The sequence below is a fragment of the Platalea leucorodia genome (genome assembly GCF_965183815.1).
Source record: "Platalea leucorodia genome assembly, chromosome: 12".
In the NCBI taxonomy this organism is placed as follows: domain Eukaryota; kingdom Metazoa; phylum Chordata; class Aves; order Pelecaniformes; family Threskiornithidae; genus Platalea; species Platalea leucorodia.
In genome coordinates this window covers 5,871,001-5,887,690 of record NC_138834.1, presented here as the reverse complement: position 1 = coordinate 5,887,690, position 16,690 = coordinate 5,871,001, and the positions used below count along the sequence as shown (strand labels likewise).

Sequence of the window (16,690 nt, the reverse complement as noted above, 5' to 3'; positions counted from 1 at the left end):
TACCATCAGTAGAATCTAATATTTCCCTATGGATCATATGTCAAAAGTATACATACGTCGTTTCTTCAGACCAAATTACTTTTTACATAAACACAATTGTACAAACTTAAAACACTACAATCCCGAAACCCGATGTACAAAACAGGCTGCGAAGTCACCCACGTCGGTGCCCGTAACGAGTGCTACCACAGCAAACAGAACTTGTGATGATACGGAGAAGATCAGTTTTTAAATGTGCTGTCATCACAGTTCGATGGAATCATCCAAAAGGTTAAAATACATGCGGATACGATAAAACCTTTTATTTTTCCAACCCAGACGAAGAGAACTTATGGTCATTTACATCATTAGCTGCCAAATACAGATCAGTACGTGAGGCAAATCACACTTAAACACTTCTACGCCACCGAAGAGCTAAGATTGATACTGGTCTATTTTCCACACGAACTACGCAACAAGCCTTTAAAAGCACATTGCGACTGACGGACGCACTAAGTACAGCACTGAGTTACACCAGATTGCGTACGTGGTACTCTGACACCCAAAACCACTTTGAGAAGCGCTACATTCCCGATACGACAGGCCGGCTATCTATAGGCGAGGCGCGTACTTCCGAAGAAATCGCTACCCACGTCACTTTTGCAAAAATGTGAACGTCTTGAAAATACTACAGTAGGTTCAGACATTAGGTCTGAAGGTCCGAAGTTTAAAACACTTGAGCGCCTACCGGAATTTGTGACAGCGGGCAGCCCGAAGCCCGGCCCGAGTGGGGACGTCAGCCGCTCCGCAGGGTGACGCTTCAGGCGGCTGCCGCACGCGGGAAGGCCCACGCGGAGCAACCGTTCGGGACCAGCAGCCGCTGGCGGAGAGGACGGAGCCGGGCAACCCGCGCCGCTTCCCAGCGGCTTGCGGCCGGCGGTGGGACGCGGACCATCCGGGGAGCGCAGAGACGCTGCGGCCGCCTGCGACGAGGCCGCCCAGCCGTCGGAGCAAAGGCTGGGAGCTGCGAGAGCTGGGGCTCGTTCCCGTTTCTGCCACCGACTCGGGCCAAGTCCGTCGCGTTCTGCGTCTCGGGCGACAGGGCGATACCTGCACGTCCCTGCGAACTCGTCCGAGACGCTCCTAGCGACGGCAGTACAAAAGCAGCGCAACCACTGTCACTGGAACGAGTTCTAAAAAACAGCAAAAACCTCGATGGATCGGCTAGATGAGTCGGTATGGAAAAGATTCGGAAAAGGTATTTACAAAAGTTGAAAGAGATTAAATACAATACCACATTCATGTCCCAAAAGCGCTTTCACTGCAGTGCATGTTTAAAAATACAGAGCATTTTTAAAGTGTATATATATATATATATATATATCTTGAAGATTAGATTGTGCTTTAAAAAAAATCATTACTTCTGAATTTGACTAACGTGAAAACTGAGCGCTGGGAAAAATACTGATTAAAAATATCCGATTTTATATATACCGCTTTTCACATAACATTTTGCTATACATGGGATGCAAGTAAATATAAAAATACTTTTTTTCAAGCAGCGGGGTGATCAAAATTAAGAGTATTAATATAGGAGGGCTGATTTTACAAAACTAAGATAAATGATTAGAGCGAGACAGGGAGAAACTATAATCCAAATTAACTTTTATATAGCATTTTAAAAGAAATCTTTATCATAGACAACTCTTAATATATAAACGATTCGGTATTTTTAACTTCAACGTTAAATATAGATGACGTAAAATACAATCTATGCAAAACTGACTCATGCACACGGTCCTGCTGAAGCCAACGGAGCCGCTCACGCGAGCGAGGTTTGCAGACTTTGGTCCTCGGGCCTCAAATTTAGCAAAACGCGTAAAGACCTGACGAGCTTTGCTCATCAACTGCTAAGCTCCAGCTTGGTGTCTCAGCCCGGTCCTCTGTGCGCAACAGTAGGGAAAAGTGAGTTTACAGGGAAGACTCTGTAATACTGTGGAAAATGAGCTGTAAGAGGGAATATACGGCAACTTACATTTTCAGCTTGACAAAGCGGCCTATTTGTTGCCATAGTACTCATCTGTTCACGGGGAAGATTTTAAGTTATGAAAAGCAGTTACTTCGCAACTCTAAACGCGTATTTCTTGAAAAATGGGGTGCAGGGGGATATACAGGTGACATAAAAAATTAAAACGGATTACAACAGTGCCAACTGCATATGAACTTCAACCGTGTTGAACTTAAGTGATCACAGTTTGGAGCAAAGGCCATTAACATGGATTTTAAAATAATCCCTCGTGTAAATGTCACATACAGGCCCAAAGAGGTTAGGCAAGTAACGCACACTTTAAGAAGAGTATTAAACTTCAGCATAAAGAGAAAAAATCAATTCACCCCACAGTTACATTCAGTGAAGCGTCACACCCGACCAAAGCTCTGCCCAACGAAAGAAGCAGCCGCAGACCAAGTGCGGGGCTGCGCTCAGCTGCCCCTGGCCAGTCGCGCCGGAGCCGGCGCTCGCAGGCGAAGCACCGGCACGCGGATCATCTACGCGCATTGGCTCCCCTCCCTTTTCAGCCGGTCCCTATCGCAGACCAATTTTTGTTCCGTTTTTTTTCTTTCCTTGTTCTGTTAGGTATTATTATGGAATATGTAGTTCTTCAGCTGCGGTCCATTTTACCTCTCGTGGTAGTGATCCTGTGCTCATGACTACGGTTTAGATGCTTCCCCTCCATCCCCCATTTCTGTCCTCGAATGCTATAGGCTACCAAGTTAAACCACCTACCCGACTTTCTTCCCTGAGGTTACCTTTGTTTCAATGCATTTCAGCAAACCTTACAAAGCCAGTGGTAGTCTACCAAGCTACTTAATCCTAAGGTTACAAATACATAGACTCCTTCAAAATAAAATTGCTTCAAAGCTCCTACATCACTTTGAAACACGGCTGTTTAATACACCCTTCTCATAAGGTGACTTGCTTTCCCCAAAACCCAGTAGAGTGAGGACACAGACTCCAAGCAAAAAGCTCCTATAAAACTATTACAATTTTAGAAAAAAATCCAGATCTTCCTGAAGATAATTTATTGCCGCTTATTGGTCCTGAGAAAGCTTTAAGCAACAATACATTTGCAAGTGGTTTAACTGCTGCCTTTTTTGAGAAAGTACGTGGGTCCTGAGATTAAAAGTCATGTTTTATTCTACGCACTTACGCTTGGAAAATGCTTCACTGTGAAGATCAAATATGAATTACAATTTGCCACGCTACATCTCCTCCCTTTGTGTCAATTAATTAAAACAGATTTCCTTTCAAACACCAAATTAAAGTTCTGGAGATGAAATGCAATGAAGGAATGCCACACGTGCACTTCTCAATTCCTCATATCGGACCGGCATTTAAGGACTTCAAATTTATGGAATCTTCCTTCTCTCTCATGACCCACCTCCTACTAAAAGCTATGGTGTGAATTTTTTGGCCTGGATACCAGAAAATTCCTCATCTGATATTCTATGAAAGGCAACTTCAAGGCAATGAAATAAGCCAACAATGAAACAAAAACATTTGCAACTTTGAAAAAAAAAAATGCGGACCCACAGCAGTTACTTCTCAATGGAAGTGTTTGGTAGCTTGAGATTTTTTTTTTTTTCTTTTTAGCTTTTTAAGTGTCAAATTTGCATATGTTTAGCTCAATTTCAATATTTGAAAGACTACTCAATTTGCTTTTATAAAAACTTTACAAAAGATGTTTTTAAATGCTTGTAAAAGTAAGCGTTTATCTACTGAGAAAATTCTAGTACTGGATAAAACTCTCTGAATATACAGCTGAATTTTTTAAATGTGGGTTTTTTTTCCCCTACAAGTATAATGGCTGAGTGTATAATCTAGATAAATTAGTCTTACACATGATGAAAAGTTATAACTTTGCACACTTTTTACCATGTGATGTTTTGTTGCTTTGTAACTTCGAACGAGACAGTGCTTAGGAATTTTCTAGAGCTGGTGTACAGTGGTCTATAGGGGTTGGTTCATTGGTCACTGCCTCTGTCCAGGTTCTCAATCACCCTCGAAAGACGTATGTTCAGGAGTCTGATCTGACTGTCGAGGTGGTCCATCTTCTCCTCGAGGCTGCTGTTGCTGTTTCTTCTCCAGTAAAATCCAACCGGCCCTGTCATGAAGTAGACTGCTACAACAAAGCAGAGAGGCAGGACTGCGTGCTCCGGGTCACCTTCATACTTCTGGAGGATGTAGACGCACGAGAGAGTGAAAAGGGCAACCCTCGCAATCCAGAAAAAGCGACCGAACAGCATGTGCAGGAGATAGAAGAAGAATCCAAGGAAGAGAGATAAAAACCAATAGGCAAGTAAAATGGCACCAATCAGCAGAAGAGCACGGGTCGGGTTGTTGGCAATTGCCGCTGGGCTGAAATAATGAGTCAAGTTGGAGGCTGAAAAACAAAGGAGAATTTACAGAGCGTTAACGAGTGCATGCCAAAGTGATAAGGGTAAAAATGCAAGCCCAGCTTCAAAGGGCCAGGCAGCGGGGTCAGGGCTGTGTTTTCTAACGTAAGGGGTAAAGCTAGTTCATCCATTTCTGGATTGACCTTTTTCAAATCACTGGCTCAGCTCCAATCATGCAATTGAATTAATCTCTTTAAAGCAGAAGTGCTAAAGGTTCTTTAAAGACAAACTACTGTAAGGCCTAAGGTCGAAGTTCATACTGAGGCTAAAGACTCTGCTTTGTAAAAGTTATATTCTAAAGGCTCTCAATTGCACCTTTCCTTCTGCTAGTCCTCCTTTATCTCCCCGTTCCTGGCCATGTGCATCCATTTAATGATGACACCAAGAAACCAACCGTGACTTGTAAAGCGTTTTACAGACCTCCTGTAGATGCATATCCAGAAACGGAATGGCTGGTTTTAGTCCTCTTGTTTGAAGGTACTAACAGCAAAATCAAAGCCATGTGAGGCGGCTGGAGATACCACTGATGGATGTTTAATGCAGCGTGATAAAATGTAATTATTTTCCCACTCGGCCTATGTTTGTAAACATTGATACAGGCTGATATAGTTCAAGAGTTAACAGGCATCACACTTACCATCAATTCCAAGAACATCTAACAAATCAGTCCATATTCTCCAGAATGTGTCCATTAATATGTCCACCCCATTCACAAACCTCTCTGTCAACCTTGAGAAAAACTGAGACATGAAATTGAAAATTAAAAAAAAAAAAATCCTCAATTCCATAAACACACTTTGAGACTTAGCAGTCATGAGCAGAATTCGAAATTCATTAACCAAGAATTGCAGGCTATTTTTAAGTCCCCAAGGAAAAAAAAAATTAATTCTGTAAATGTTTTTTAACTACTTATTGCAATTGCCCTCATTCTGGGTTTTTTTTGGCATGTAAATGTCTATGTTGACAGGATTTTAAAATGCACTTTATTAGCTTTACCATTGTTCTGAAGTTTAAAGAAAACACTGTTACTAGCAATGGACGTTGGTAAAGCAAACCAGAGAATTAGTTTTATCGAGCAACTGAAAGATGTCCCCAGCATCACCCCCGAATGTCTCAAATGCATTTACAGGTCAATTTAACAGTATTATTTCTTCCTGCTGGCTGAGGAGAGAAGGAACAGGGGAATGTATGGGTCCGTCTGCCTGCATGCCTTATTTCCTGCAAGTTCCTATGCGGCCCCGCAAGCACAGGATGCTCTGCTGATGCAGACAGACCGTATTTCAGTTGGAGCGTCCTCACGGACAGCGCTCTGCCCTGGCCGCCTCCCCCACCTACAAAAATTCTTATTTAGAGATGTCTTTTATTAATATTTTTTGCAGTTTGCTCCACGTCAAGCCTCGCCTCCCGTTTTTCCTTCCCAAAGCGACGCTCCAGCCGTTCCGCCGCCTCGCCCGCAGCCGGGCTCGCACAGGCCGCCGCGGGTCCGGTGCCGAGCAGCGGCCCGGGGGTGAGGGGAGCGGCCTCCCGGGGGGCCCTGCCTCACAGAACCGCCCGGTCACCCCCGGGAGCAAGGGCGCGGGCAAAGGGCGCGAAGGGAAAGGAAGCGGAGGGTTCGTGGGGAGGAAGCGGCCGGCGCCTCACCTTCTGCAGGGCCCGCACGTTGTCCTCGCCGAACAGGCCGCTGATCCCCTGGTAGAGACCGCTGGCGGCGCGGCGGAGGCTGTTTTGCTTCTCGGCTCCGCGGCTCCGGGCTGCCCAAGCCCCGGGTCCCGCCGTGCCGCCCAGCAGCAGGGCGAGGAGCAGCAGCAGCGCCGGCAGCCGCCCCGCCGCCATGGCCGCCCGCGCCAGGCAGCGCCGCGATTGTAGCGCCCCCTAGAGGCCGCGCCGAGAACGCCGCCGCCGGCCGGGGGGGGTGGGGGGCGCGGGGGGGGGCGGGGCACTCGCAGAGTGCCCCGCCCCCCCCCCGCGCCCCCCACCCCCGCCCCCAACTTCATTAAAATCACAAAATAATAATTTAGGTTGCAATGAGGCAGCCGAAGGTTTCCCTGCGCAGCCCACCCGAGCCAAAAAAAAAGTTCTTATGTCAATATAATATCTTACACCAACGTCCCTCTTGCAGCCCCGACCCTGGGCACGCTACGCCAGACGCGATCTCGGAAGCGCCAAGCGGAAAGGACGGATCGCGTCCCTCGACCTGCTCTTGCTAACGCAGCCCGGGATGCTGTTGGGCTTCTTTGCCGAGTCGCGATCCATTCTCTTGGCCCCCAGATCCTCTCCTGAGGAGCGTTTAAATTATTCAGCTCTCTGTCCGCGCTCCCAAGACTCGCCACGATCTTTACGGAGAGCACGAGCTGCCTTTCCCGCCTTGGTATCCCTCTCTGAGGAGATTCCCAGGCGCGATCCCCAAACCACAAAGGGAATATAGAAATCTAATGTCAAAAACGGGCATCTTTTCAGTACGCTATCAACTTCAGATCGAGGGAATCTGAAGGACTCTCGCGTCCTTTACCCTCGAGGAACCCTGACCCAGCCACGCGTGCTGGAATTCAGCGCGCTCCGTGGCGCGACTCCCTCTTCTGACTGGTTTTCTGTTGATCTTTCCTGAGGAACCAGGCCAACAAAAGACCGGTTGGGAAGTATAAATTAGCCAATGTTACCAGCCTCTTCGGGGTCGGGAAACCCAGCCGGGATGTTGGCAGAGTGCGGTAAGAATCCCCAGGAGATCAGAAAGCGCTTTATTGCCTTCAGAGCACATTCGGATTCATCGTTAATAGGACAGGAGCACAACGATGGCAACAGAAAAACAGATCCATAGATTCCCACATCTGCTCACAGTTTGGGATCTCCGGGCTGAAAATTACAGGGCAGAGCTCTGTTTTTCCTGCCCCTTCCTGGGGAGCTCCCGCAGAGTCGGGGCGCCGCCGGTAGCTCCTCCAGCCACTGGAATAACTTGAAGGATCTCTTTCCGATGATGTGCCCTGTGTCCTTGGTGTTTAAACCTCCTGCCTGGGCCTAAGCCTGGTTGCTGAGTAGTCGAGTAGACATCCAGAATATAGACATCCATGCTACGGCCTTTTTCACGGTTTTAGCCTGCCCAAACCACTTATTTTCACATTTAGCAGACCGGCCTAGACCTTTTAGCATTTATTTATGTTTGGCCCTGAGAGGGCTGGGCCCAGATCCAGGAAGGTACTTAGCATCTTACTCGATTTCAGTAGGATGTAGCTTCTTTATAGATTTATAAATGGGGCTTTTGTTCTCTTTTAAGGCGGCCCCGAAACTGCTGCTGTTAGTACCCGTGTACATTCTGAAGCCTCTCGTACTCTTCCAGAACAGTTGGTAACTGAGGACGGGTATTTCTGAGGCTTCTGGTTGCCTGCCCCAGCGTGATGCCGTGCCCAGGCTCCCAGCACACGGCAAAGCGGCCGCTCCTGGGGCACTTCTTGCACGTAAAGAACCTCGCGGTACAAACCCACGACTGTCATGTAATTAACTGTCACGAGCGTTGTTTCCTGTGCCAGTTACGGTTCTTCGATGTGCTTCCAGTTGGCGTGGCCTTCTCTGGGTCCCCTTGTGCTGCTCCTGGTCCAATGGGTCTTGTTTCTGCGCGTTTGGGGACGTTCCTGGTTCCCTACGTGAGATTCCATCGTGGGATCCCCCTCAAAATCACTTCTGCAAAGTGCTTGTTGTTTCTTTCCATCCGTTCTTTACAGAGGCTGAGAGGCCTGTTTCAGTGGCTGCCTTTGGAAGCCTGAGCTCAGGGTTGTCCTTCATCTGAGGTCAGGATAATCTGGGAATCTTCCCTGGAATTTAATTGATTTCCTGACCTGTCTCAATGAGCCTATTTCAGGTACATTCATCTCTCCAGATCCACAGGTCTTATGAAATTACACGGTATTTCACCCCTCTCATTTAAATAAATGAAATCGCATCTGCTCAAAGAATACATTGCATCATGGCATGAAATATTGATCTCAACCACACTGAACTTTTTAATTAGGATAACTGTGAGGTTTCCAGAAAGATCCTCTGATGAAGGTCTTACTGTAAAGAAGCAGCATGAGTGTAGTTCTTTGTTTCCTGATCTGAACTAGAAACTGCCTAAGATGTCTTATTTGGCTATAGGGGTTTAACAACAATCTGAATTTAGAATAAACTGGGGTCTTCTAGATGTCAAAGTTTTAGCAGGTCATAGGGTTCTCTCTTTTAAAATCATCTTTATGCTGAAAAAAATGGCATAGCCTTAAAGAAAGCCAACTGGTATTACTGTGGACCAGTCCTTAACCTCACTGACCCTTATTTTTCTGTCTTTACTTCATCTCACAGCCTCAACTTGTCGTAGCTGATCGCTTTATGACCTCTGTCATTTTAGACCTTTTCTCTTCATGTTTTGCTGCTAGCTCTGTGAGGCTTGTCTTGCAATGTGTCACTGCTGCTTTTCTTCTTCTTTTTCCCTTTCCCTTTCCTTTCCCCTTTCCCTTTCCCTTTCTCTTTTCTCTCTTCTTCCCTTTCTGCAAATGGTTTTGATTTTGATTCTGGTTACTTGTACCCCGACGCCATGATTTGCAGAGATCACGGATGTCAAATGAGCCAGAAGTTTCTTATTCTTATACAGACGCATTAACAAGCTGGTGGTCACTCTGAATACAGGATTTTTTTTAAAACTTTCCAAAATCTTTAGATTTCCTAATCCAGGTGTTGGATCAATGGATCATGGTCAGGCCTCAGCATACTGCACGGATTGCCATGAGGTGTTATTACGAAACTTTTCTCTCCCAGGTACGTGATTTCATCACTCGTTTTAATTTCACAGACCGACTGCAGATGAGTTACCTCATAGACCACAAACGAGGTAGTGCCATCATCATCATCGTTACTGTTAAATCGGTTCTGAAGCATCTTTCGAAGGGCCCCTAATCTAATCTGAAGCAGAAAACATGACTTAATTTTTACCTTATTATTACTACTAGTAGGTATAAAGCAAGGCTTAAAAATATTTTAAAATAGCCAATTCCAGTTGATCTTATTCAGGCTATTTTCCTCCAGCTATCCTAATCTAGTCTCCAAACTATTTTTAGTAGTCACTGCAGTCCTCTGAATGCCCGTTTCCTCGTTAAAGGCTTGTTTCATTTTCCTTCTTCCCATTTTTCCAAAGTCATTTTTGGAAGAAGAAAAAAACGGTTTGCATAAGGAAAACTTGGAATGAGAGCGAGGAACATGGAGGCATGACCGATTCTAAATAAGGATGCAATCGTAAAACTGCTGTTAATAAATGAGCAGGGCTGTCAGGCTTTCCTAAAAGCCCAGCTTTTATCACCGAATTCCCAGTGTGCCCCTTCCTCCTTGAACAGTAAATGGGTCAATCCATTTTAAACTACACCTTTTTCAGCTCAGTGAGGGGATTTTTGGGTCCCGTCTCAGGTGATTTGCCCGCGCATTTTCTTTTTAGATGCACAGGTTGCTTTGGGTGGAGGAAAGCTGCTGGTTTGCTGCTGATTTTTCACCTTAAAAAGCGCAATATCGGCGCTACCGAGGTGCCGCGCTGGGCTCGCCTCAACGCTGAGGGGAATCACGGAGGGACCCCACCCCCTCCGGCCGAGCCGGGTGAGAGCTCCCCCCTGATTGGGCACACCTCCTCCTGATCCGGCCGCTCATTGGTCGACAGAGAAGAGGGCTTGAGAAACGTCTGGTCCAATTGGTTCTTCCTGATGTCAGCGCTTCCCCCGTCAGCCCAGCCATGAGGAGAGCGGGCTCTGGGCTGATGTGGGGCCAGGCGCCCGGCAGCCAATCAGGCGCGCCGGCGTCGCCGCCGCCGTGCGCCGCGCGGGATCCGTCCGCAGCGCGGGGCCGCCGCCCGCTCCCAGGCCGCCTGAGGGGCGGCGGCGGTCGGGGCCTGGCCGCTGCCCTCCGGAGCGAGGGGACGGCGGGAGGCGCCGGAGCTGTGATTCCCTCGGGGCACGGATGGGGGGGCGGCCTCAAGAGTGGGGCCGGGTGAAACGAAACTGAGGTAAAAATGGAAAGTTACAGGTTTGCTGCTTGTGCTTGCTGGGAGCGCATCAGCACCGGCCGTGACAGGCTCACCACGTGTTTGCCTCAGGTGAAATTCTCAGAGAACTGAAGAAAACCTGACCAAAAGCTCAACTTTATACCCCAGAGCGGGACAGACTATGTATCAACAGGGGGTAAATAATTGCGGAGGGCTAGGGCGGCTGAGCAACAGGGCTGCGGGCCCTGGAGATCCCTACCAACGCCCTTGTAAAACCTGACGCCCAGAGCTACACCGCAATACTCTGGGTCCCGTACCAGTATCTATGTTGGTGAACGCTTTGTTATCATAAACTTCACAACCTGAAGGGCAAAATAGAAAAGTTATTTTTTCCATGGGCATGCAAAGAGATGGAGTTTCTAGGTAATTTGTCTCGTCTGCCGCAGGCTGTGGCTTCCCGAGCCCGGCTGAAATGGTGAAAGCCCGGGAGCCCAGGTGCTGGAGCGGGCATCCCGGGGCTTGGGCGTCCCGGGGCTCGGGCAGGGTGTCCCTGCCGCCCCTGCCCACCGCCGAGGCACGGGTGGCGCGGGGACGCAGATAACGCGTCCCGGTTCCAACCCCAGCCTCCACAAGGCCTCTGGAGGGAGTTATTTGAAAATACGCTGTAGGTAAGGTCTTCCTGGAGGCCAGTAAAAATGGCAGGATTGTTCAAATCACGTCGCCGTGGCCTGCAAAGTTAATAACGTGGTTGTATTACAGTAGCACAAAAATCTAAATTAAATTTATAGCAAGTATACTTGTATCTATTACATATATTTTACTTCCATATTTACGCTGTATGCCTGTACAATTTACCATCAAATCCATATTTTCCGAGGATTCTATGAACTAGAAGGGAAATTATGACCTTGAAAATAAGTTACATAAGCGGCACGCGTAGACAGCGCGCTGTTTTTAACTGCTTCGTTGCCACCGCTTCTTGGCCAAAACTGGCTGTTGCGGCACGGCGGTTGTCGGCCGTCGCCTTCGGAAGACGAGGAGCGATGGATCTCCACGCCAGGTGTGAGATACGCAGGCAGAGCGCGTTGCGAAAGCCTAGCGGGGAGAGCCGGGCTGTGGGGAAACGCGTTTCTCGCCGCGTTACTGGGTCCAAGACGTTTGCCGGGGAGGACTTCTGCAGACCTCTCTGGGGAAAAAGAAAATAAAGCGGCGGCAGTTTTGCGGGGATCCGGTGAAAAGCGACGCGGCGTGGCCGGGGCGGCCGGTGACCTTTGGCGGTGGCAGCGGCCCCAGCGGCGGGGCCGGGCTGTGGGGACGACGCCTGCCGCCGCGGGGGCCCGGGCGGGATCGGCCCTCAAATCCTCTCACGAGCCGGTGGTTAAGAAACACCCGGCCGCGGGGCTCCTGTCAGGGTGGAGGCGGCGGGGTCGGGGCTGCCCCGGGGGACGCGGTCACTTGGCGGGAGGAGCCTGAGGGGAGCGGCGCCTGGGACCCCCGCCGGCCCCCGCTTCCCTCCCGCAACCCTGAGGGAGCCGGAGGGGGGGTGACCCCCCGCTCTCCAGGCCGCCGGGGCGGCGGCGGGGCCGACCCCCCCCGCCCTCCCCTCCCCTGCCTCGGCGCCCCGCCGTGCCCGCCGCCCCTTCGCGGGCGGGGCGCAACGCCCCGCACTCTTTTCTCGCCGGCGGAAGGTTACGGAGTGATGGGGCCACGCAGGGCTCGGCGGCGCTTAAAGGGCTGCGCCCGGAGGAGGGGCCTGGCAGTCGGGGCTGAGGGGCCGCGGCGGCGGGAGCGGTGCGAGCGCCCCGCGGGAGAGAAGGACGGGTAGGCGGTCGCTCGCTTCGCTCGTTCGCCGCCGCCATGTCCCGGGAACCCGAGATCGTGGAGTCGCAGGTGATGTGGGAGCCTGACACGAAGCGCAACACCCACATGGACCGGTTCCGCGCCGCCGTGGCCAGCAGCTGCGGGCTCCGCTTGGGTGAGCGGCGGGCGGGGGCGGCCGGGCAGGCGGCGCCCAGGCGGGGAGGCCCTCTGCTCGGGGCTGCGCTCTGGCTGCGGGGGGCCTTGCTGCGGGCCGCCCCTCTGCCCTTACCCTAGAGAGGGGCCGGGGGGCCCGGGTACCCCCCTGGGGCAGGAGGGGGCGAAGCGGTCCAGGCTGCGAGTGGGATGCTCGGCTTGTGCCTGATGCAGCGGCCCGCGGTGCAGCATCTCGCTTGGCGTGAAGGCACACGCTGCTGGGAAACGCAAACAGCCTTATCTGCTGCTGGTGCTGCTGCTGGACGCCAGCCCAGGCGGCTTGGTACCTGCCGTGTGCTCCTGGCCGCGCCTGAGCGCGGCCCGGGCCCTGCCTGCGGGGGTCTCCTGGGGAGAGCGGCGGTACGGGGGTGACTTAGTGCCTTAAGGGGGTGTGGGAGGGAGGAGGGATCGCTGCCGTCGTGGCTGTCAGCTTAATGCAAGCCCTAATGCGGTGCTTTAACAACATATGCGTGTGAGATTTGAGTTAAGGCCGCGATCACAAGTTCATCTTTGTTTGTGAAGAGTATGTCTCTGTAACTTCTAAGTATGCTGGGAAGTGAAAGGTGATGTATAAGTCGGTTCAGCGGTGGAAACCAAGGTTTTTTGCTATGCATCTGCCCAAGCTCTTGAACTTCAAGCCCTGCTTCATTCAGAAATACCTCTATGGCTGTGAATAGGTGTGCAGTCCTTTGACTTAGAAACAGCCTGTCAACTTTGAATTTACCCCTGCTTTGAATAGGGAGTGGGACCACCAGATGTGTCTTTTAACCTGGATGCTTCTGGTTTTTCAATGACTGCTGACTGTAGGTGGTGTCTCCAGGGTACTGGGAGTCTGTGGTGCTGGTTGTGTGGGCTCATTCATATCATGAACCAGCTGGACTTCAGTGCATGTGGGGGTCAAACCCTCGTGTTCTGACTAGCTTGCTTTATGCCGTCTGTTCTCCCTAAGTATTTGGGGATCAGGTTGCTTGTGTAGCTATCCTGTCATCACTTGTCTCATGGGGGATGGAGGGAGTAGTTTTGGCAAGCGGCCTGACAAGTTTGTCAGTCCAGCATAAGTGTGTCTGTGATATAAGCAGAGTCACTCTGGAGTAGTAGCAATGTATCTGGTGCTTTTAGCAGTTCATGTCTGGAAAACAATTATGCATCTTGATTGGGAGCTTAATACGTGGGCAAGCCAGGTCATTAGTTTGGCTGCTGGGGGGTTTCCCATTTGAACACAGATGTGTAGTGTCTAGCTCTCCTGCTACATAGGAAGCAAGTTACTACAGGATTTTAGCGAACTCCTGAGAAATGTCATGTAACTGGTACTCATATGATCAAGATTAAATGCAGTTTCAGATGGGCTGCCCATGTTTATGGCTGTAACAATGGGACCTTTTTTCACCCCATTTTGAAGTGGCTATCTCTAGTTAAAAGTGGATTCCTGTGCATATATAGAAACCTTTGTCAACTTCCATTAGACTCGGACTGATGTTCATTGGTCTGTGTGCTATTCAACAACCAAGAATGGATTCTTTATGTAACATCAAGATGTGGACTGACTGAGGAGAGCTAAGGGCAATATAACCCTTTAAACAGGATGGCTCTGTCCAACCCTGAAGAGATAGTAATGAAATGCAGTGTTTAATTGCTGAATTAGAGGTCTGTGCCCCGAAGGGCTTGCATGCTAAAGCTCCCTTGGGGACACACTGTATAGACAAGACAGAACAAACTCTTCATATCGTAAGAAATCAAATTAGTGGTGACTTGTAGCTTTTTGCGTTTATCATATGATTCGGAGCATGTGCTACAATTGTTTTTTGACAGAGAAGATGGAAGCTTGAACTTTCCTGTGGTAAAGTCTTATCCCCACACCAGCAGATGTGTGGTGTACAGAATAGTGAAGAATAATTGGGGTGGAGTGTAAAAAAAAAAAAAAAAGGCACATAGGAGGCTGAGATTGAGGCAATGTGTAGTCAAAAGCCGAGTTATGGAGAAGAGTCTTTGCCTTTGCTTCTACTATGTCAGTAATACCTAGAGAGTAATCTCGCATTGATGGAAAGATTGAGGGGAATAAGATGTGGAAGGGACAGACTGGGTGGGGAAAACAGCTGTGTGATCAAGTGTGAGTAACAGTGTAGAGATGGTTTTGAATGTTTTTTCTCTTGTAAAGCTGGAAGATGTCCTCCTTGTAGGAAGAGGATGCAAAGATGACTTCTGAAGCGATCAGCTGGATAACAGGATGACAAACCAAAGATAATTGGAGAAAATGACTTCCAAGTGTTTAACTGAAAGCATCAAATAGGAAACACAGTTGGCAGAGCAGGAAACTGTTACTGCTATCACTGATGGCAGATATTCATGTTTAATTTCGGTGTTGGCACAGCTTCAGACAGCATGGACATGACTTGGGAATGTCACTTTTAAGCCGGTGATAAGAAATCAGCTTTAGTTATTCATACCTAAAACTGTTTTACACACTGAATTTCAGTATTTAGTTTGAATTGTGGGTTTTGGTATGTGTTCCTCATGTTACTTTGTATGTCTCAGTCATGTAAGACTTAAACTGCTCACTTCCATGTTTTTAATGCCAGGTCATGGTTTTAATATCTAGCTAGTAAACATCTTGTTTCACTTCATTCATGCTGTTTTAGCATGAGAAGGTAATCTGCAATCTGTCAGACCCCTTATTTATTGAGGAATAATGGATGCTTGTTTTCTAACAGCGCTGTTGATGCTACAGTTAGATAGTGAGTGCATCTGATCTCCATGTTACCATGCTATCGGGGTCTTTGGTCCCAGACTAGAACCATATGTCTGTTATCATGAAGACTTATTTTTGCATCATATTGATGATACGATAGGGAGTGTGAGTGTCAGCAAGCGGGACTCTGTCTGGCTGTCTGATCTTCAGTTGCACTGATGGGGGGGTAGATGTTGCACGGAGTTATTAGAGAAGGTCCCTATCTCTGGGGTGGCAAATGGCTTGTAACACAGTCAGGTGGAATAACGCTGTCTGTTCAGGTGCTCAAGTAGGCTATTTCTGTTGATGCCATAGTCACTTGCCTGGAACAGGGAAGTGATCTGCTCTGATCAGTTTTATCTTACTGGTGGTTTTAGCCACAAATTTTCTTTATCCGGGATATCCTAATTGTAGTTTGTCTAAACTCCTGTAATTCTCTGCATAATGCTAACAGATATCTATTGCTTCTAGCCAACTACGATGACTTATACCAGTGGTCAGTGGAATCCTACTCAGACTTCTGGGCAGAATTCTGGAAGTACAGCAACATTGTATATTCTCGCCTATATGATGAGGTAAGTCAGTATTTATCTTAAACAGTCAAGTGCAATACAAAGGGGAGATAAACCAGTTTTACAATCAATCTTTTGACCTGTTCCTGGAGCCTTTGCAAGTGATAAGAAGAATCTGTCAAGTGTATAGTCCTGAATTTCCTTGTGTGGTAGATGGTGGTGTTCTGTCGCTGATACACTTTAGCACAGTGAAATCCTCAGGTTCTATTATCCTAAACAATTCTGCTGTAGTGTCCTTGTGGTTGTGTGCTCTCACATACCTTGGCAGTCCTGGCTGCTTGTGAAGAGTCTACCAATATACTGCCTTCTGCTTTAGGGTTGTGCGGGTAGAATATCATCCTGATTTTGTAAATGCTGGCATGCAGTCAAGTTCATGTTTATGTTCCCTGAGTCAGCATACCTGATAAGCACACCTGTTCATAACCAGTTCTACAAAACTGGTGTGGGAAGCCTCTGCAATTAGTTGTAGGCTTGAAATACCTCTGAGGGGATGGTGGTGATTGAACACAATCACAGGTGGAATACCAGACTGTGCCACAGTGTTGCTTTGAGATAAAGGTGACTTTGAAGCTCTTGCAAATGGAGGGCAAAGCTGGAGCCCTTGTACAGCCCTGGTGTAGGATATCAGCATCACCCTGCAGTTTCCCATCAGAGGAAGACAGACTAATTACTTCAAAAGCTTGATGCAGAAGAACCTTTCTGGGACTTAGTAGAGAGAAGACTGGACTTGTATCTTAATCCCTGGAGGCCATCTGTTCCAAGAACACTCTGAGTACTGGCAGTTCTGCGGAGGGAACTGGTAAGTTTCTTTTGCCTTTTCCTGTCTTCCAAATTTCTGTACTGCATGCTATGATAGATCAAGTGGTTCCTCCTGCCATGAAACTGCATGCTCAGGTCTCTTAATGTGACCCACCCTTTAGAAGAGTGAATTCAGCAAGAATGTAAGAACTAGCCTGCTTT

The 16,690-nt window shown here is 48.6% G+C and overlaps 2 protein-coding genes across 3 annotated transcripts in view; one reads left to right on the top strand and one right to left on the bottom strand.

The window, feature by feature from the left end:
* Window positions 1-1,085: 1,085 nt before the first annotated feature.
* Window positions 1,086-6,276, bottom strand: BRI3BP (BRI3 binding protein). 2 transcript variants are annotated; one of them, XR_014229586.1, is made up of 4 exons: window positions 6,076-6,276; window positions 5,072-5,174; window positions 3,914-4,421; window positions 1,086-1,172 (listed from the first exon to the last, which is right to left on the bottom strand). XR_014229586.1 is itself a non-coding variant. In XM_082325100.1 (3 exons), exons 1-3 carry the CDS (start codon window positions 6,265-6,267, stop codon window positions 4,003-4,005), a joined length of 714 nt encoding a protein of 237 aa, XP_082181226.1. In that variant the 5' UTR covers window positions 6,268-6,276; the 3' UTR covers window positions 1,231-4,002. The 2 variants fall into 2 exon arrangements, 1 of the variants encoding a protein (XP_082181226.1); XM_082325100.1 differs by lacking the exon at window positions 1,086-1,172 and having other exon boundaries at window positions 1,231-4,421.
* A 5,919-nt stretch (window positions 6,277-12,195) lies between these two features.
* Window positions 12,196-16,690, top strand: part of AACS (acetoacetyl-CoA synthetase) — a 42,996-nt gene continuing 38,501 nt past the window's right edge. The window contains exons 1-2 of the mRNA XM_082324693.1: window positions 12,196-12,395; window positions 15,630-15,733. Coding sequence (XP_082180819.1) covers window positions 12,278-12,395; window positions 15,630-15,733 — 222 coding nt within the window. The 5' untranslated portion in view covers window positions 12,196-12,277. The remainder of the gene's footprint in view (window positions 12,396-15,629; window positions 15,734-16,690) is intronic.

Coding starts and splice junctions, on each gene's coding strand:
- BRI3BP (XM_082325100.1), bottom strand. CDS start 6,267: ATGGCGGCGGGGCGGCTGCCGGCGCTGCTGCTGCTCCTCGCCCTGCTG. Junction 5,175..6,075: donor ACGTGCGGGCCCTGCAGAAG/GTGAGGCGCCGG, acceptor TTCATGTCTCAG/TTTTTCTCAAGGTTGACAGA. Junction 4,422..5,071: donor AGATGTTCTTGGAATTGATG/GTAAGTGTGATG, acceptor TTTGTTTTTCAG/CCTCCAACTTGACTCATTAT.